General features: G+C 39.0%; 2 protein-coding genes and 1 non-coding gene across 3 annotated transcripts in view; 2 read left to right on the forward strand and 1 right to left on the reverse strand.

Annotated features, from left to right (window-relative positions):
• Positions 1-21,077, forward strand: part of LOC117625619 (7-deoxyloganetin glucosyltransferase-like) — a 25,353-nt gene extending 4,276 nt beyond the window's left edge. Inside the window, exon 2 of the mRNA XM_034357170.1 lies at positions 20,248-21,077. Within this exon, the coding sequence (XP_034213061.1) occupies positions 20,248-21,077 (830 nt within the window). The remainder of the gene's footprint in view (positions 1-20,247) is intronic.
• LOC117625692 (small acidic protein 1-like) lies at positions 763-1,259 on the forward strand. The gene has a single exon (XM_034357261.1). The coding sequence runs from the start codon at positions 778-780 to the stop codon at positions 1,066-1,068; it is 291 nt and encodes a 96-aa protein (XP_034213152.1). The 5' UTR covers positions 763-777; the 3' UTR covers positions 1,069-1,259.
• TRNAY-GUA lies at positions 17,143-17,233 on the reverse strand. The gene is given in 2 exon segments: positions 17,143-17,178; positions 17,197-17,233. It is a non-coding gene; the product is annotated as a tRNA-Tyr (tRNA).
• Positions 21,078-21,570: the final 493 nt, after the last annotated feature.

Consider the following 21,570-nt stretch of genomic DNA (forward strand, 5'->3'; position numbering starts at 1 on the left):
TCAATTCATGTTAAATTAATCAAGTTATTATACGTGATAGTAACACTAAACGATATGTTAAGGTGGTATTCACTCAAATTATAATATGCATTGGAAGAGAACTTTTATACTCAATGTGTTATATATCATATAATGGAATGATTTGAGGAAATTAGTAACACCATACCACATCGAATTCATTTACATCAAAACATTACTCATATCACGATCATGCACATTAACTTCTCGTCAAATTCTAGTCAAAGTGACATTAGCCCAAAAAAAAATAAAAAATCCACATGATTGCAAAACCTAACTTGGTATTTTTATTTATTTTAAATAAGACCCAAATTGGTATAAATAATGAGCAGGTGACTATTTTTACATAAGAAAACAACAACTTGATAGAGGAGGGGCGTTGAAGAAGAGTTTGAGAATCAAGAGAGGGGGAGGCTCAAGGATATTTTCATAAAAATTTACAGGTATAATTATTCTTGACTGATATTTTGTTCATCATCGATTTTAATTTTAATTTTTTTTTTCCAATCAAGTTGAAAGCTTTTATTTATTTATAGAAAAACGAAATCTTACAACCGGAAACCACGAGCCCAGTAGCAATTAAAGAGTCTGCTTGTGCTGTTTTGTGCTTTTGCTGGGGCACCTCTCTCACAGTCTTTCCACTATTATTTTATTGTTTTCCATTTATGTTTATACTAGAAAATTAGAAAACTAGAAAACTAGAAAATTAACATTAAAGAGTCGGCGATAAATTGTACAAAAACATAAGAAGGCAACGACATGTCGTCGCCAGTAGCAAGACAAAAAGCGAGCTCCCCTGCCGAGAACCAAAACGTGAGGCGCTCCATAGCCATAGCTTCCGCGAGAGAGAGAAGGTTTGGAGCCATGAGGCCGACTCCGATGGACTTCTTCGGCGACATGGACGACCAGGGCTCCACCATGGCCATGGACGTTGACGACGTTGACACACTCGAGAGCTTTGCCGACGGCGTCATCGGCGAGAACAAGCTGGCCGACGCTGACTTCTTCAATTCCTTCGAGGACGATTTCGACGACACCGACATCAACTGAACCAACCGCAGCTTCTTCTCCATCGAACCCATGTAATGATTTGCTTCGATTTGCTCTGTTTTCTAGGGTTTCGGCTAGGATGAAGTTTCTTCTTTAATTGGCCAAAATAGTATATGCAGTATCAATGGGTGGATGGTTATTTTGACAAATTGGTTATATATAGATATGGATTTTAGTTTGTGTTTATGCTATATGTGATTTCTGTGTGAATGATGGATGGTGTTCGTTCTGTTTGGTTGGCGTTTTTAAGCTCTGCGTGGTTTCTGTTCCAAATCAGAAAGTAATTGGTTGCTTATGTGTGTTAATGGGATTATTTTTTTGGGGCTTTTGCAAATGGTGTGTAGTATTAGCTGTTTTGGGTTGTCTAGGAGAGTGAGGAAAGGCAAGAAGTGGGTATGTGAAGTTTTTGTTGAGTCAATGGTAATGATTCAGTGATGAACAACGTTTGAGATCTTTTGTTTCCATGCTAATTCTGGCTTTGTATGCAGTAACCATGTGGAATTATGGTTCTGCTTTGCAACATTGGCATATCTATATGCCGTATGCATTTGGTCTATGCCGTTCAGTCTCTTGCATATTTTGCATTTGATTCAGGTTTGTCTGTATTATATGTCATGACTCAGTGTCTGTGCATTCATGGTGGTTATGCCATTTAGTCTAATCACTTCTTGTCATTCCTTATTTCTTAGGTGCTATTTCGATTTCTCGGTGCTCCATGTGCATCGAGCTCTTGGTGCTTATGAATTGAGGTTGAAACCTCAAACCATTATTAGTCTTGCTTATTGTTTTCTCTTTTGCAGAGGTGTCTATATGAAAGTTTAAAATGATTGGTTAGTGGGGTACTCTTAGTTGTTTGGTGGTCTATAGTACACCTTATGTGCTCAAGTTATGGTGATCTGTGGTGCACCTTAGGTCCCCAAGTTATGGCGATCTGGGATACGGCACAGGTTGCTCGAGTTATGTTCTGGAGTACACTATAGGTGCTTGAGTTAGGGTGTCCTCTTTTATAGCTGCCGGGGGGTGGGAAGGGTTGTATCATAGAGAATCTAGCAGTTTATACTTTCGTGTGACTGCAAACTGTGGAGCTACACAAGATTGATTCAAGATATAATAGGAATCCTGAAAGCTTGTGTCGCACTTTGAATTGCTATAGCTGAGGAAGCGAAAATCCACAACCGAGTCTGCTGCTTTCGACTTGGTATGGCCATGTTGGGTTTGTCTAGAATTTTTATTCATATGCCAGAGCTTTTGCATTTAGCATGCTAGATAGGTAATCAGTAACCTTCTAGGTTGGCTTCAGAGTGCATGGCAACCAGTTTGGGTCAATTGGGAAGCCTTCTTGATGAAGTTTAATTGGATGGGTTCCGGCCGTCACATTTAACCGAATTGTATTCGTCCTTATAATAATATAAACCAAATCAACTAGTGACCCAAAAAAAAAAAACCAATCAACTCGCAAATCAATTCGAAGAAAGAAAACAGAAAAAATATTTTTTTTTTTTGGTGTACAAGAAGAGAGTTCATTTTTCGTTAGACATGAATACTACAATGATGGTTCTTCTATTGAAGTAAATCATCTATGGACCCTAAGAGGTAGTATTCACCTCTGCACAGTTGCACCCGAAGTCTTGTGTTTAAATCCCCATTCTTAAATATTGCTTGTATTAAACAATCAAAAGAAAGGAATATACACCAATTAAACCCTTATACAAGATTGATTACAAACGATGCCTGTGGCTCTGGATAGTATGACAAAGTTGGGTTTCAAAATGTAGAAGATGCAATTTATGATCAAGGACAAGAAGGAAACAGAGACTAGGAATAGTAAGTTTACAGGAAGAAATGTTGAGAAACAAACACATATGGAAACAAGGGAGTTTAGATAGAACAAACCAAACCACAAGGTTTTCTAAACTACTCGAAGAAAGCATATTATAACATGAGCACAAAGTTAACAAAATAAAGCCAAACTGTTTTATGTTAACTAGCAATAAGGATTAATTAACAATAGTCACCCCAAGTTCCCAGACCTAACTAGCCTAGCTAGCCACAGTGCTAAAAAGACTAGGTTCAAGCCAGTAAACTTGTTTTATAAGCCCTGTTAATCCAAGATCATCACTGACTCTTTTTATGTTTTTCCCTCTCAAATTATACACACATAAAAAACAGGTGGGTGAAGTAGATTGAGTTCTCATGATCACATTCCTGGGGTGTAACGAATATGGACTGATTCGAACCCAAAACCAATGCCTGGTTGCCAAAGGATTCCACCTTTGTCCATCCAGATGTACATGTACCATCCCGATTATTATATTCGAGCTTATAAACAACGAATTGAACCTGGGGGATGGGCAAATAACTGATCCTCTGAACCAAGAACAGATCACTTGCCCCAGTTTTGGCTATGCAGGGCTTTGGGAACCAATTATTTAGTTTTAGTTCCAAGGGCGCACCAGCTGGGATAATTTCCAACTTTTTTTTATGGGAATCAAGGAATTGGTGAAATCCCAGACTTCAACACTGTAATCTACGTTTAAGGCATAGAAGCCATTGCGATCGCTCGTAACATCAACATACGCTTTCTGCCCGGCAAGCTTTGTCCACTTGTTATCTGCAGGCGTGCAGAAAGCAAGACAGTTACACCCATCTTTGGAACCGTGGTAATTGTACATTAGCAAGACCCCAATGCTTTTTTTGTATCCGCAGGTTGGTTGCAAAGAGACAGCAACCTTGAGTATCCTTTGTCGCCAATGTCTCCCAGAATTCTGGAGTACTGGATCAATGCTATACAGAAAAGTATCAAGTGGTGGGAGCAGAAGCTGGATCCCTACAGATACGGGATTTAAGAGCAGCAGTTGTTTCTTGTTGCTCAAGAAAAGCAGCCAGCCGTGAGAGGACCCAATGCAAATACTATCTCCATGGCATAACTGTTTAGGCATGTTGTAAAACTTGCCTTCAAGACTGTAAAAACCAACACCATCTTTGCCCTCGTCTTGAAAAGCAAGGAGCAGCGGCGGCTCTGGTAAGCAAGTGAAGGACGGCGATGAGCGTGAGATGTATTTGATGGCCTTAAGCCATGGACGACAAACTGCTTCGAGCCGCAGTATGTTTCCTGGGGACAGTTTTGATAAGATCAGTTGAAAAGGGTCAATTGGAAGTTCGGACCAACTTGTTCTGCTATGTTTTGTTTTTTGGGAAAGAATGGCTGTTTTGTCGGCCATTGATGTGTGACCTTGATCAGACGCTGAACCAATATTTTGGAGATTATGAGAAAAGAGAACCCTAGCGAGAGGAGAATAACGAAAACTCACTAATAAAGGGTCTGACAAAAAATAAAACGAGTTATTTATACGGGCCCCTTGGCACATGCTCCGCATGTGCGAATTGGTTTTTTTTTTTTTTTTGGGTATTTTATTTGGGAGATTCACTATAATACCCAATATTGGAGCCTAAATTATAAAAAAACCCTATATGAAATGGACTTTAGAAACACACCCAAAACCCATTTACAACATAACAATAAGGCTTTTAACTTCTTTTAAATTACAAAACTGCCATTGATTTCTTAAAACAAACCCAACCCAAAAACCTCATAAAACAGCCCAAAACACTCAATGGGGTATCAAAGTAATTTAATAATTAAAATTAAATTCAATAGGGCCAACTATTATTTTTTGGATTTTTTTGGGGTATGTTTATAGAAATTAAATAGTGTAGGGTTTATTTATAATTTTAGTGCTAAGAATGGGTATTTGACTAAATATCTCATTTTATTTTTAGAATTAAGGAAAGATAATATAGATAGTTATGTTCCATAAAGTAGGACTTATTATCTAATTTTGTTTTTAATTTAAATTTTTTTAATATGAAAAAAATGTGAATTTATCATATTATCCTCATTTAATTTATAATTTTAATTCTTAATGTTTGAATTAACTAAGGGCATTTTTTGGTTTTTGAATGTTTCACCACTCTCTGCCTTTTGTTTTATATATATATAGATTAACACCCCTCAGTTTCTTCGAGTTTTTACATAACCAAGGTTTTAAAAATTACTCAAACACTCTCTAAGGTCTTTATCATGTTTACTAATCCGTAATCAAATTAGGAGGAATTGAATGAGGATAAATTGAACTGATGATGAGTTGGATTGAGAAGAATTAGATTCCGGATTCCTATTAAAGTTGTTTACTAAATCATATGGAATTGGGGTAGGAGTGGTGCTAATTGCTAAAATGTTCTCGTTGTTGGGGTAAAGTAGATGGCAAAGTAAATGTTCTGTTCTCGTTCCAGAAATTAGAATACCACCTCTCACCCAAGAATTTGAATTCCTCCAAAATCAGGAATTCAATTCCTAATTTTGTGTGGACCCTACTTACTTTTTAATTCATTGATGTGAAGTAAACATATGAATTCTCATATAATTGGAATTCAATTCCTGATTAGTAAAAATTGCTTTCACAAAACCACTTTTTCTTAAAATTCCTTCACAAAAATTGTTGATTTCATAAAAAGAAATATCAAAATGACAAATCTGCCCTTAATTTTATACACAACATGAGCACAAAGTTAACAGAATAAAGCCAAACTGTAATACGTTAACTAACAATAATCACCCTAGTCCCTAACTAGCCTAGCCAGCTACAATGCTAAAGGACCAGGTTCAAACCAGTAAACTGGATGTTCAAGCCCTGTAAATCCAAGATCGCAGGCTTTTTCAATTTCTTTCCCTCTCTAATTATACACACTTAAAAACAGCAGTCAGAAGATGGTGCATAGGTGAAATAAATTGAGTTCTCATGATCAAATTCCTGCGGTGAGATTAATATGGACTGATTCAATCCCAAAACCAATGCATAGTTGCCAATGGATTCTACCTTTGTCCATCCATATGCACATGTACCATTCCAATTATTATATTCGAGCTTATAAACATCGAATCGAACCACCTGGGGGTTCAAAGAATTGACCCTCTAAATCAAGAACAGATCACTTGCCCCAGTTTTGGCTATGCAGGGTATTCGGAACCAAGAATGTCCTTTTAGTTCCCAGGGCACGCCTGCTGCTGGGATAATAATTTCTAACTTTTTTATGGGAATTAAGGAATTGGTGAATTCCCAGACTTCAACGCTGTAATCTACGTTTAAGGCATAGAAGCAATTGTTAGAGTTTTGAATAGATTGAAGGAGGAAGAAAAGCACAGAGAGAGTAGAGAGCTTGACTGGATCAAAACAAGTGTATATTTTTCTATTGCATGCTCTGTACTCAATAGAGCAAGCTCAGTGTGAGCTATAACCGTATGAAAGAATAGCTGGATTCTCTTACATCACTGAGAATCACAGCCTTACATCCAAAACTGCTCTCTAGGATTTTTACACGTGGCTATAACCACTTAACATGACTAACGCCTAACACTTGTCTATCTTAGTGACCAAGTGAATACACCATTTAGCTTAGAGGCCTAATTACATTCTTATCAGCTCACCACTTACATTTCAACACTCCCCTTTAAATTGAGAGCTGATTTCACACCGAGTTTCTCTCTAAGATAGCAGAAACTATCCTTAGCCACAGCCTTTGTAAAGATATCTGCCAACTGCTCATTTGTGGGACAATAAATCAGATCCACAGTTCCTTCTTGCAAAGCATCTTTAATAAAATGATACCTTCGATCGATATGCTTGGTTTTCTGATGAAACACAGGATTCCTTGTAATGGCAATAGCTGAAATGTTGTCACAATGTAGAGGTGTCGCTTCGGTTTGAAGTTCTCCAAAATCTTCTAAGACAAATCTCAACAAAATAGCTTGTGTTGTTGCTTCAGAGGCACTGATGTATTCCGCTTCTGCAGTAGAGAGTGCAACACAATTTTGCTTGACTGATGCCCAAGCAAACACTCCACTACCAAAAGAAAAGGCATATCCAGAAGTGCTCTTGCTATCATCCACTGAACCACTCCAATCACTGTCACAATAGCCAATTAGGACTGCCTCTTTTCCTTTCACATACTCCATACCATAATCTAGAGTTCCTTTTACATATCTAAGAACACATTTTGCTGTTCCAAGATGTTTGCTAGTGGGACAATGCATGAATCTTGCAAGCAAACTAGCTGCAAACATAATGTCGGGTCTAGTAGCTGTGAGGTACAGCTTCCAACGATCCTTTTGTATTGCTCTTCACTTGCCAATCCACTTCCATCATCCTTACTTATTTCTCTGAGGTAACTAGTGGAATAGATACCGGCTTACACTCATTCAAACCAAATCTACTTAACAGAGTTGTTGCATATTTCTTCTGATGAATGAATATGCTTGTTGGTGTTTGAATTACTCCCATTCCTAAGAAATGATGCAAGAGCTTCAGATCAGTCATTTCATATTTCTCCTTTATGTCCATCTTGAAGTTTTCTAACATTTCTTGATCATTTCCTATGTAGACTATATCATCTACATAAATGGATAAAGATGCTTGATTCACCTCTTGCTTTGACATAAAGAGTAGCCTCACTTTGGCTCTCTGTGAAACCACACTTAGCAAAATAACTATCAATTTTTCACTATACCAAGCTCTTGGCACCTGTTTCAAACCATATAGAGCTTTGTGTAGCTTGTAAACCTTTCTTTCACTACCCTTCACTACAAATCCCTACGGCTGATCCACATACACTTCTTCCTCTAAGATGCCATTTAGAAAAGCTGACTTAACATCTAATTGATACAGCTGCCAACCCTTCTGAGCTGCAAGTGCAATCAGAGTCCGAATTGTGTCTAATCTAGCCACTAGTGCGAATGTTTCATTGTACTCCACCATTGGTTTTTGTGAGTATCCCTTAGCCACCAGTCTTGCCTTATTCTTCTGCACAGAACCGTCCAGATTTAGCTTAGTTTTAAACACCCATTTAACTCCAATCACTGGTTTATCCATAGATCTATCAACAAGCTCCCATGTATCATTCTTTTCTATCATGTTCAACTCATCTTTCATTGCCTTCATCCATGACTCATCCTTCACAGCTTCTTGAAACTTCTCAGGCTCCATTGTGCACAGATTGCATTGTGCTAAGATATCATCCAACTTCCTCCATTTCAATGGAGTATGATCGAAGTTCTGTGTAATAACCCAAACCAAAATATCTAAAAAGTAAGGAAAATATCTTCTAGTGAAAAGACTATTTTGCCCTCGCATTATTTAATAGGGAGAAAATTGACTTTTTGATCGAGAAAGAATTTGGGAATGCCGCTTGCGCCATTGCGTAGAGCGCGGCGAAACGAGTTCGTAGACACGGAGTAGACCCGAATCGGAGCCATAACGAAGAAGATATGGTCTAAAAACTGCGAAGGGCAAAACGGTAATTTGGCCAAAAAGTCAGACTTTTTATCTCTCTCCCTCTCTTCTCCCCCGTCACTTTCTCTCTCTTCCCTCTCTCTCTCTCTCCCTCGCGTCGCACCCAGCCGTGCGCCCGTTCGACTTCCAGGCGACGGCCCGGCCACCACAGGCCGAGCCGATCTCCACCATGGGTACCATCGGGTCCGCCTCCGTCTCGCCGTCAAGACCTGACCGACCTCCACCCCGGGGCCGCCCTGAATTGGCCGAAAAATCATGTTTTCCGACGGAGGTTCCTTCGAAGCCACCCGAACTTCCAGCTCAAAATTCTCCTTCGTTTCTCCACCAAATTGATCGAGTAAGGTATGGTTTCTCAGCTATTTTTCGTGTTCTAGCTGATGGGTGTATGGGTTTCGATCGATTTTAGCTCTAAAGCGATCAATTTTCGACTTGAATTCTGGCCGAAACTTCGGCCGCCGAGATCTACTGTTTCTGGTCACTTTTTGGGGTATGTTCAAGAACAAAAGTGACTCCAAATGGGGTGTTTTACCTAGGGTAGGAGTTTGGAGTCTTGGTTCCGAGATTTTTCGGCCACCCGAAATCGCTTTGGACAACCAAAGCTGCCCGCGCGTGCTGGAGCGCGTGGGCGAGGGTAGTGAGGTAATTCTGTGCAGTTTTGTGACCCTCGTGTCGTCACGAGCATGTGGGATTTCGCGGATCTCGATTCGGAGTCCGTTTGAGCCCCGAACGGATTTTCCATATCGCGCGATCCGTGGGTGCAGTGTCGTCAAATAATCGGATCACGCTGAATTTCGGATATGTCGGTCTACATGATGTCAGGATAGTGTAGGATTCGACGGATTGCGAATCGGAGTCCCGGATACACCGAAATCGCGAACCCTGGGGCTAGGGTTTGGATTTTAAGCGATAACGCGATTTTGGCTAATCCGACCGTCCGTTTAGGACCAAATTCGCGGAACATGGTTCCTTCTCTGTAAGGAACCTTCAGAGGAGCCTAGATTGGCCATCGGAGACCGTGGACCCACGGGTTCCCGGATCGGCCGATCTGGTAGCTTACCGCTTATTGAGGTTTCGGGTCTCTTAAGGCCGGTCTAACTGTCCAAAAAGCTAAGGTGGGCATAGGAGTAACCTGAAACGAGTGCACGTATTTCTAAGAGCCGGGGGCAGGATGTTTAGTTGAAATTCTTTTTATTCAGCAGTTTATTAATTTAATCTTTATGGTTAATCAGGCACCAGGAGCCCGACAGGATTGCAAAAGAGACATTCGAAGGGTCAAAGTAGCTCAGACCATCTGTGAGTGGACTTTCTTTCATGAAATATTTTATATAAATGAGTTATATAGAGGTTTTCCATAAATAAGATTTTATAAGTGATTTTACATTGATTTTATATAAAAGAGTTTTTATAAACGAGTTTATTTGACTAAATTCCTTATTTGATCTTGAGTAAGCTTTATTGTGTTTCCGAGCATGATTAATACATAAATAGTTCTATAAGTTGTGTGCTGCTTACTTTTACATGCTTAAGAGTTATAGAAAACAGATTTTGAGGCTTATGACAGAAGAAATAGCAGCACAACTTGAGATTTCAGTTATTATTCAGATTTTTCTAAAGGAATTTATTTTAAAACCACCTCGTACCCATTTTCTTTGGTGATTACCCACAGTTGGACCGATGTCTACGGACATCCAGTCCGATTTCAGTTTATGTCGGTGCACTTGACTTTGCCTCACGAGTTTCGGGGACGCTCGGACCGTGAGTGCCAGGATTTGCGGCTCGGCAGACTTGGTGTCCCGAGACCTGCCAGGATTGCGGCTCGGCTGACTCTGTGTCCCCAAGACCTGCCAGGATTGCGGATCAGGCTGACTACGGTCCCCTGCATCCTGCCTGAGCGACTCGAGTGACTTGGTGTCATCGAGGACCTGCGGGCGGATCAGGCTGATCATAGTCCCCTGATTTCGCCAGTTTGCGGCTCGGGTAGCCTACGTGACGCCCGAGACCTGCCAGGGAATTGACGGATAAGACAGGGGTACAATTAGGTGGTAATTTTAAAGAATTTTAAGCTCTTTTATACAGTTATGACTTTCAGCTATTTTATACTAGCTTCTCTGATTTTTTCAGGCATTGATACATTTATATAGTTTTGTTCAGTTATACAAGGTTTGAGTACAGTACTTTTATACAAGTTTGGTTTCAGTGTTTTATACAAGCTTTGATTTCAGTGCTTGTGAATAAAATTTATTGAGCTTGAATATGATTTACATAGAATGCTTGAGTTTAGTATGCTTTAAATGAAGAGTACGTATTCAGCTTATTTAACAATTTTTTTTATAGTGGGGGTTATTATGATTGTTAAACTGTTTTCAAAAATTCTCATGTTTGGTCCACTCACATCTTCAAACTGTTTTCACCCCCAGGCCGTAGAAGTACGCGGGATCCACCACCGGGCCAATCATAGCCTCCGCGCCAAGGTAGAGTTTTGTAGAAAGTCCTTGAAACCTTAACAACTTTAGAGTATGCTATGATATCTAGTATTAGTGGAAAAATGGAGTTGAGATCTGTTACTTGCGATATTCTGGCTGTTGGGGTAGATGTACTTAAGGGAATTTTAAAGAAAATTTAAAGCAAGAAGGGCAAAAAGGTCTTTTGTGCTCGACATTCGTCAGGTGTCCGACACGCACCGGACTTGGCTCGAATTCCAAAGCGAAAATTGGGTCGGGTCCTGTCATTCTGAGTGTCTTCCAATCTGCTGCTTGCCTTGCTTGATTCTTCATAGGAGACTGAGTCTATAGATATGAAACCAGAATTTCGATTTCCTACAGGTGTTTCAAACAATTCCACTTGAGAATTCCTAGGCTGCTCTTCATCATTCACCATCACCACAGAATTTCAGTTGCTTCCTTCCAATTTCAGATTGCTCCTTCATCAAATACAACGTCTTTTGACAATAGTAGTTTTCTAGGGACAGGATCAAACACTCTATAACCCTTCTCACATGTTGCATATCTAACAAACACTCTCCTTGTGCTTTTGGCATCCACTTTCTGTCTACTTTCTTTTGGTTTATGCACAAAGCACACACACTGCCAAATACCTTCAAATGAGCAACACCTGGTTTTCTTATGCTATAAGCTTCAAAAGGGGTCATGTTTCTAAGAGCCTTAGTAGGACACCTGTTTAAAATGTACACTGCAGTGTGTACAGCTTCTGCCCATAAGTAATAAGGCAACTCCTTCTCATGTAACATAGCCTTAGCCATCTCTACCACTGCCCTATTCTTCCTTTCTACCATTCCATTCTGCTGGGGTGTGTAAGCCATGGAGAATTGTCTTTGAATTCTTGCATCTTAGTTTATTGAATTCACTAGATGTGAACTCACCCCCTCTATCACTTCGAACACATTTCACTTTGTAATCACTCTGCAACTCCACCATAGACTTGAATTTTTGAAAACAGTTTAGTGCATCCGACTTGTATCTTAAGAAGTAGACCCAAATCATCCTTGTAAAATCGTCTATAAGCAGCATAAAATATTTATTACTTGCTAGAGACTCATTTTGCATTAGTCCACACAAGTCCATGTGTATAAGCTCAAGGGGTGTACTTGCTCTCCATGCTTGATCCTTAGGGAACCACTCTCTGTGTTTCTTTCCCAGTTGACAGCCTCCACACACTTCATTTACATCCTCCAAGTATGGCAAACCATGTACTATCTCTTTCTCCTTAAGCTGATGTAGTCCTTTCAGATGCAAATGGCCCATTCTTTTATGCCAAATCTAGGTAGAATTGGATATACCAGCTCTTAGTGCAACATAGTCATTTGAAGGCAATGACAATGGATAACACCTATTCTTCCTCATTTCCACCTTCATGATGAGATTCTCGAGAGAAGAACCATCATAGATACTGCACATGCTGCTTCCAAATACCAAATGATAACCATGTTCATCCATTTGGCCCACACTCAACAGATTTTCCTTCAAACCAGGTGGATACATGAGTTCTCTGATATACTTTGTACCAGAGCTTGTGTCAAGCACTAAAGTACCCATGCCAGCTATACTTATAAGCTCCCCTATTGGCATTTGCACCTTGCCTGTGACACTTGAATTTATGTCAATTAACAGCTCCTTGTTCCCAGTCATATGGTTACTGCAACCACTGTCTACATATAATTCTCCATTTCCACTCTTCTCTGAAATTGCACAGTTTGCAAAAAAATAGATTCCCTGTTACTTCTACTTGGCTTGCATTATTTGCTTTCTGCACTCCTTTGTTTGCAGTACAGTCCCTAGCCCAATGTCCAAATCTATCACACTTATAGCACTTAGATTGGCCCTTATATCTACATTCTCCAAAATGAAATTTAGAGCATACTTTGCATTGAGGCTTCACTCCATCTTGATGCACATATTGTGATCCATTTGAGGTCTGTGCAGCACCAGCTTGCTGTGGCTTCTGTCTAGACTCCTATGGTTTGTTGTTAGACTTCCAATTCTTCTGAGACTTAGTAGAACCAGTTTGAGTACTATTCTTGTTCTGCCCTTTTGTATCGACTGAGAAAGAGCCAAATGCCTTCTCAGCTATATCCACATTATGCATGTCAAAACGTTGCTCTTGACTCTTAAATATTGCAATAACCTCATGCAATTCAATAGTCTCCAAACTCTTTGTATTTTCAATCACCAAACAGATGGAATCATACACTCTACTAAGACTGATTAACACCTTTTGAACCAGCCTTTCATTTGATAACACTTCTCCAAACGTTTTCATTTGATTTATCAATTCATTTAATCGAGTAAGATATGCAGTTAATTGTTCACCTTCACGCATTCTCATATACTCAAATTCCCATCTGAGATTCTGAAGTTTTACAGATCTGACCTGATAACCACCGTGGTACTCACTGTAGAGTAGATTCCATGCCATTTTAGATGAGTCGGCATTTGCAATCCGAGGGAAGATCTGGTCAGAAACTGCGTTTTGTATAATGCCGAGAGCCTTTGCGTCCTTCATGAGCACAGCAATCATCTCTGCATCAGCTTCTTCTTCCGATGATTCTTTAACTTTTGTCGTCTTCTTCTTCGAATCAGAGGTTGAAATCCCCTTTTCTACCAGACTCCATAGCCCAAGAGATTTGAAGATCGTCACCATCTTAATCCTCCAGAACTCGTAGTTCTCACCGGAGAAGATCGGAGTTCTTACTTCTGAACTTCTAGATCCAGCCATCTTTTGGTCTGAATCAAACAATTTCTCTTCTCAAATGCTTAGCTGAGCTTCGATTGAGCTCAGTCACCTCACAGATTAGGCCCAAATCAAAAGACCCAACCTGGCTCTGATGCCATGTTAGAGTTTTAAATAGATTGAAGGAGGAAGAAAAGCACAGAGAGAGTAGAGAGCTTGACTAAATCAAAACAAGTGTATATTTTAGTAGAGAGCTTGACTAAATCAAAACAAGTGTATATTTTTCTATTGCATGCTCTGTACTCAATAGAGCAAGCTCAGTGTGAGCTACAACTGTATGAAAGAATAGCTGGATTCTCTTACATGACTGAGAATCACAGCCTTACATCCAAAACTGCTCTCTAGGATTTTTACACGTGGCTATAACCACTTAACATGACTAACGCCTAAGGGCTCGTAACATCAAGGTACAGTTTCTGCCCGTCAAGCTTTGTCCAATTGTTATCTGCAGGAGTCCAGAAAGCAAGACAGTTACATCCATCTTTGTAATTGTACATTAGCAAGACCCCAATGTTGTTTTTGTTGCCGCAGGTTGGTCGACAAGGCAGAGCAACCTTGGGCATCCTTCGTCGCCAAAGTCTCGCAGACTTCCGGGGAATAATTTCTGGATCAATGCTATACAGAAAAGTATTGAGTTGGGGGAGCAGAAGCTGGATCCCTGCAGATACGGGATTCAACAGCAGCAGTTGTTTCTTGTGGCTCAAGAAAAGCAGCCATTCGTGAGAGGACCCAATGCAAATACCATCTCCATGTCATAAATGTTTAGGCATGTCGTATAACTTGCCTTCAAGACTGTAAAAACCAGACTGGCTAACACCATCTTCGTCCACGTCTTGAAAAACAAGGAAAATAAGTGAAGGACGGCGATGACTGTGAGATGCATTTGATGGCCTTAAGCCATGGACGACAAACTGCTTCTAGCCGCAGTACGTTTCCTGGGGACAGTTTTGATAAGATCAATTCAAAAAGTTCACTTGGAAGTTGGGACCAACTTGTTCTGCTATGTTTTGTTTTGTCAGCCATTGATGTATGGCCTTGATCAGATGCTGAACCAATATTTCGGAGATTCAGAGAAAAGAGAACCCTATCGAGAATGGAGAATAACAAAACTGACTAATAAAGGAGAAGCAGTTTGTCTTGTGTATGTAGAACAGAACAAGTTTAAGGGCAAAAGAAGTCGGAATAAAAAGATAGTGTATTTGGAGAAGAAGTTTGTATTATTCAGGATACCTTACGGATTAGGTAATGTGTGCGCCTGCTTGAGGCAAGGCAAGGCAACAAACGAAATATAATTTAAAAAATTGGTATGTGAAAATCCGACCTGCCGGATTCGGACCAGCTATCTAAGGATGCGTGGTTTCTGATAAACTAGTTCAAATCAGAAAGTAATTGGTTGCTTAGGTGCGTTAATGGGATTTTCCCTCTTTATATTTCGTTGTTTATCTTCGCAATAATTGGGGCTTTTGCAGAGCGAGGAAAAGTAAAAGATAAGTGGGTTTGTGAAGGTTTTGTTGAGTCAATGGTAATGATTCAATGATGCACAACATTTGATGTCTTTTGTTTCCATGCAAGTTCTTGCTTTGTATGCAGTAACCAGGCGTCTGTGCATTCCTGGTACCCCAGTTATGGTGGTCTGGGGTGCATCGTAGGTGCCCCATTTTTGTAGTTTTAACATGTACAAGATAAGGCAATATGATCAAAGACAAGAAGGAAGACGACACTAGGAAAATAAGTTTACAGGAAGAAATGTTTAGAAATAAATACATATTGAAACAAGGGAGATCAAATTCCAATAACATGAGCACAAAGTTAAAAATAAATAAAAAATAAAGCCAAATTATATGTTAAGCTTCCACAGAATATAATGTTTAAAGATTAAATAACAATAATCACCCTAGTCGCTAGCTACACTGCTAAAGGATAACGTTCGAGCCAGTAAGCTGGTTGCTTTAATAATCCCAGATAACCGACCTTTTTCGGTTCTATCTCTCTCACATTATAGACAATTAAATCATAGCTGAAAGAAGATGATGCATGGAGGAAGTAGATGGAATTCTCATGATATCCTGGAGCATGATCAAATTCCTGGGGTGAGATTAATATGGAGTGGTTTGAACCCAAAACCACTGCATACTTGCCAATGGAGTCCACCCTTCTCCATCTAGATGTGCCATCCGGATTATATTCGAGCTTATAAACATCAAATCGAACCCTTTCCCAGGCAGAAGAGTCGACCATCGCAACCAAGAACAGATCACTTGCTCCAGTTTTGACCAAAAACAGATCAGTGGCATCAGTTTTGTCCATGTAAAGCTGGAAATCATAATTTAACTTTGGTACCATGGGCGCACCAGCTGGGATAGTTTCCAACTTTTTGATGGCAGAGGAGTTGGGGAAACCCCAGACTTCAACACTGTAATCTTCGCGTAACGCATAAAAGCGATGGCAATCACTCGTAACATCTAGGTACCGTCCGTGCTCGTCAAGCTTTGTCCATTTGTTATCTGCAGGGGTGCAGAAAGCAAGACGGTTACGCCCATCTCCGACATTGTACATTAGCAAAACCCCAATGTTGTTTCTGTTGTTGCGGGTTGGTGGCGAAGACAGAACAACCTTGCACAACCATTTTCGCCAGTATCCACAAGTTCCCTTGAGAAGAAAATTTCCTGAATCTTCCAGAGGAGGATATTGATACATAATGCTATCTATATCCGGAAAAGTATTGAGTGGTGGGAGAAGAAGCGGAGCCGCTGCAGATGCGGGATTTAAAAGCAGCAATCGTTTCTTGTTCGTCAAGAAAAGCAGCCAGCCGTGGGAGGACCCAATGCAAATAGTATATCCATCGCCTAACTGTTTAGGTATGTTCATCAAGCTGTAAAACTTGCCTTTAAGACTGCAAAAACCAGACAGGCGACCGCCATCGTTGTCCTCGTCTCGAAAAAGAAGGAGCCGTGGTGGCTCTAGTAAGCAAGCAAAGGACGGCGATGACGTTGAAATGTATTTGATGGCCTTAAGCCATGGACGACAAACTGCTTCGAGCGGCTTAATGTTTCGTACGGACAGTTTTGATAAGATCAATTGAAAAGGGTCAATTGGGAGTTGGGACCAATTTGCTCTGCTGCTATGTTCTGTTTTGTTGGATCCAATGGCTACTTTGTCAGCCATGAATGTACGGTCTTCGCTGAACCTAGCTATATATTTCAGAGATTCGGCGGAGAAAAGTTAACCCTAGCGATATAATGGGGAATAACGGAGAAGCAGCTTGGAGTACAAGTCTGAACAAGTTTGTTGTATATATATATATATAAAAGAAGTTTGAGTTTGGCCAAAAAACAAAAAAAAGAAATTTGAGTTTGGCCAAAAAACAAAAATAGAAGTTTTAAGGCAAAAGAAATGGATCTTTGGAGAAGTTTGCGAAAAAAATATAATTTAAAAAGAAGTTTGTGAAAAACATATAATTTAAAAAAATTGGCAAAAAATATCCGACCTGCCGGATTCGAACCAGCGACCTAAGGATGGCTATTGGTTTACCCGACTACAGTCCTCCGCTCTACCAACTGAGCTAAGGTCGGATTGCTGAACAAAATGCCAAACAAATTCTTCTTATATGCAAAGCAGAGGCAGTACATAATAAGCTAGTTAGTTTTGTTTCTTTTGACAGTTCATTTCTTTCGATTTTTAATTAACCTAGTGTCAGTTTGTTCTTCAGCTAGAAAAAGCATTTGAGGACCGAATAGAATGATACGGTATCACAATGTCAGTTAGCGATACTTCCATTCAAATATTACAACGTGTCTTTTTTTAAAAATCTTTAAATTATTTTTCCACCTACATATTGGGTTCCAATTTTACCCTTCAAAAGAAAAATAAAAGAGAAAAAAATAACTGTGCCACAGCCTCCACCTCTATTAGTTTGCAGTCCACCCTTGCAGTGCCCTCCCTCTCTCCTCCATCCAGTTCAATGTCCCCTCGCCGCGACCTCTCTCTCTATTTGTATTCCTCCTCTAATCCTTAAATCTCTCTCAAAACCTCCTGATTCAAGTTCTCTTTATCCAATTCTCGATCTCGCATGGGCTAGGCAAGAGAAGCCAATTATTAAATAAAGTGATTCTCTGACAGAGAGAGAGAGAGAGAGAGAGAGAAACATAAATGAAGGAAAAGAGGGAGAGGGGGTGACAACAAGGGCTGCACTGGAGCCAAGTCAGCAGTCGGCTTCTTTCTTTTTTGTTTTGTTTTTATTTTATTTTATTTTAGGCTTATTATCACAAAACGTTCTTAAAGTTTACGAAACTATTATATTGCATCCTTAATATTTTTTTTTTTTGTCATTCGTGGTCCTCAAGGTTAGTATGCATAATCACAAATGGTCTCTGCCGTTAGGTTTCGTAAAAAAACTCTGTTAATTTGCTTACGTGACATATATGTATATCACAAAACATCATTGAGGTTCACAGACCTATCACAAATGGTCCTTATGAAATTTTTTAATTTTTTAAATTTAAAATTCATAAAATTTTTGTTTTCTTTTTAAAATTTTATGAATTATAATTATTTTAAAATATATATTAAATTTTAAATACATGTGACACTATATTATTGTAGATGTTGGCTCCATATATATGCCACATCAACAAACTAATGAAGTTTTTAAAAAATAATTTAAAATTCATAAAATTTAAAAATGAAAAAAACAAAAGGTTTAGGGTTCATAAATGGTCCTCAAGATTAAAATCCTTCTATAAATGATTTTTTCATTCATAAATAATTTTAAAAAGAAAACCAAAATTTTATGAATTTTAAATTTTTTAAAATTAAAAAAAATTCATAGGGACCATTTGTGATAAGTGTGTAAACCTCTGGGATGTTTTGTGATATATATATATATGCCACGTCAGCAAACTGTCAGCAAACTAACAAAGTTTTTGACAGAACCTAATGGCAGGGACCATTTGTGATTGCACATACTAACCTTGAGAACCATAAGTGACAAAAAAAAAAAAACATTAAGGATGCAATCTGATAGTTTTGTAAACCTTAGGGACGTTTTGTGATAAATTGAAACCCAATGTCTAATTGGAAAAACATTTTTCAGTTTTCTTTTAAAAGACACATGGTAATATCTGATTGAAAGTATCACCAGCTGACGTGGTGATACCGTATTATTGTATAATTTCTCCATTAATTGTTATTTAGAAATAATTATAGTTCTCCTTCTTTGTCTACGCACACTATAAAACATAAAAAGGACAATTATAGCTTTTTTCAAAAATAAGGGATGCTATTGATGCTGTCACCATCCAACATTGAGATAGAATAGCCAAAGATGACTTGTGCCATTGTCACTTGCCATTTGCCACTATATAAGCCTGTCGTAATCACTGTTTTGAAAATATATAAAAAAAGGTATGGTTGTTAAACTATTTTATTATTATTATTAAATTGTTAAATTAATATCAATAATGCAAGAGACTCCAAATTTATTCACCAAAGTAATATTCAATAAAAATTGATGATAGGGGTACTTGCAATGTGATATGTGAGTTAAATTTAGTATACCAATTTGACCTCGCATTAATATTAAACCTATGAGCAATATTACGCATCCCACATTTGTATATCACTCTGTGTACCACCTCTTTCATAGAGGCTGAGGCCACCTCTTTAAAGATGGTACATAGGGTGGTATATAAATACAGTACATGACTATCATTTTTGTAAACTTTTTTATATATGCCGTCTTCAAACTTATATATATATATATATATATATATATATATAAGAATTGCACATGAGGAAAAGCGAAAATTTTATTTAATTAAACTTAAATTTATTGAAGTGTCCAATATAAGGGCTATAAAAACAATGCAGTTGTGCAAAGTGCAGACGCATACAGATCCACTAACAAACACACGCACAATCTAAGTCCAAAATGAGTAGCTCCAAGGAAGTAGCCAATAAGCCTCATGTTGTTTGCATGCCTTTTCCAGTTCAAAGCCATATGAAGGCAATGCTTCAACTAGCAAAGCTCCTCCACCATAGAGGTGTTCATGTAACCTTTGTCAACACAGAGTTCAATCACAAAAGGCTTCTCAAGTCTCTAGGGCCAAACTCCCTCGACGGTGTGCCTAGTTTCCGATTCGAAACCATACCAGATGGCCTTCAAAGTTCAGATGAAGATACCCAACAAGACATGTTATTGCTTGGAGAGTCCATAAAAAAGAATTTCTTGGCTCCATTTCGGGACCTCATCACAAAACTCAATCACACGGCAGGCGATCCTTCAGTGACACACATCATTTCGGATGGTTGGATGACGTTGTTCCCCCTGGCAGCAGCTGAAGAACTTGGAATCCCTGTTGTACTCTTCTTTACTATTTCTGCATGAAGCTTGATGGGCTACATACAATTTCCAGCTTTGGTTGAAAAAGGACTTGTCCCACTCAAAGGTGAAATTACTCAAACATGAGTAGCTTAATTCCAACCTTTTTTGGAATGTCAATAATAGGGCCTCCCTTACCTCTTAATTTTTAGATTAATTCTCCTGTTTCTAAACAGATGAAATTTTTCTTCACTTGGGTATTTGCAGATGAGAGTTGTTTAACAAATGGCTTTCTGGACAAGGTGATAGATTGGATTCCGGGAATGAAAGGTATTCGTCTAAGGGATCTCCCACACAACTTGAGAACCACAAATCCCAATGAGAAATCCTGGACAAACTGCTTGGAAGCAATTGGAAGATTTGATAAAGGTTCAGCAGTTGTTCTACATAGTTTTGATGCACTGGAGCAAGATGTTTTGGATGCTCTCTCATCCATGTTTCCACTTGTTTATGCAATTGGCCCTCTCCCATTACTTCTTAATCAGATACCAGAGCACCCTTTGAAGATTATGGGATATAGTCTACGGAAAGAAGAATCTGACTGCCTCAAATGGCTAGATTCTAATGCCCCAAATTCAGTTTTGTATGTGAATTTTGGCAGTTTGGCATTCATATCACCCGAACAGCTTGTTGAGTTTGGTTGGGGAATAGCAAATAGCAAGCTTCCCTTCTTTTGGGTCATTAGGCCTGACCTGGTTGTTGGTGCATCATCAATTTTGCCACCTGAGTTTGTGAATGAAACTAAGGAAAGAGGACTAATAGCAAGTTGGTGCCCACAAGAACAAGTCCTTGAGCACTCATCAGTTGGAGGATTTTTAACACATAGCGGTTGGAATTCAACCATTGAGAGTCTATGTGCAGGTGTGCCTATGTTGTGTTGGCCATGCTCTTTTGACCAGCCAACAAACTGTTACTATGCTTGTAATGAATGGGGTATTGGCATGGAGATTTGTAATGATGTAAAGAGAGAGCATGTGGAGAAGCTTGTTAAAGAGTTAATGGAGGGAGAGAAAGGTAAGCAAATGAAAAAAAATTAAGGTCATGGAGTGGAAGAAACAAGCAGAAGAAGCCTCTAGCCCATATGGTTCCTCATCCTCAAACTCGGACAATTTTGTGCATCAAGTGCTATTAAGAAAAAGCTAGACGGGCGTCAACAGAGTCTAGCTAAATGAAAGTGGGCATTGACTTGCAAATTAGTGGTCTCAGGTTTGAACCTTCATGACACTTGATAGTGTGTGTGAGAAATCCGATCCTTTTTGTAGTTTAACCTATCACTTGTATTTTTTTTTTAAAAGGAAAAAAGAAGAAAATCTAAACGGGCAAGTCATTGGCCCAAATCGTAGCTTGGAGCACAAACTTGTTGTGAATGTAGTTTTCTATCTTTGAGTGCACGTCGATCTAATTTGTTGAAGAATATAAAGTTTCATATTGTAACATTAACTAAATAAAATACATTATATAATGAGTGATTTCTTTACTAATATAACCGAGACTTTTTATGATAAAATCTCACACCTAATTTAACATAAT

This window comes from Prunus dulcis, chromosome 1, assembly GCF_902201215.1.
Source record: "Prunus dulcis chromosome 1, ALMONDv2, whole genome shotgun sequence".
In the NCBI taxonomy this organism is placed as follows: Eukaryota; Viridiplantae; Streptophyta; class Magnoliopsida; order Rosales; family Rosaceae; genus Prunus; species Prunus dulcis.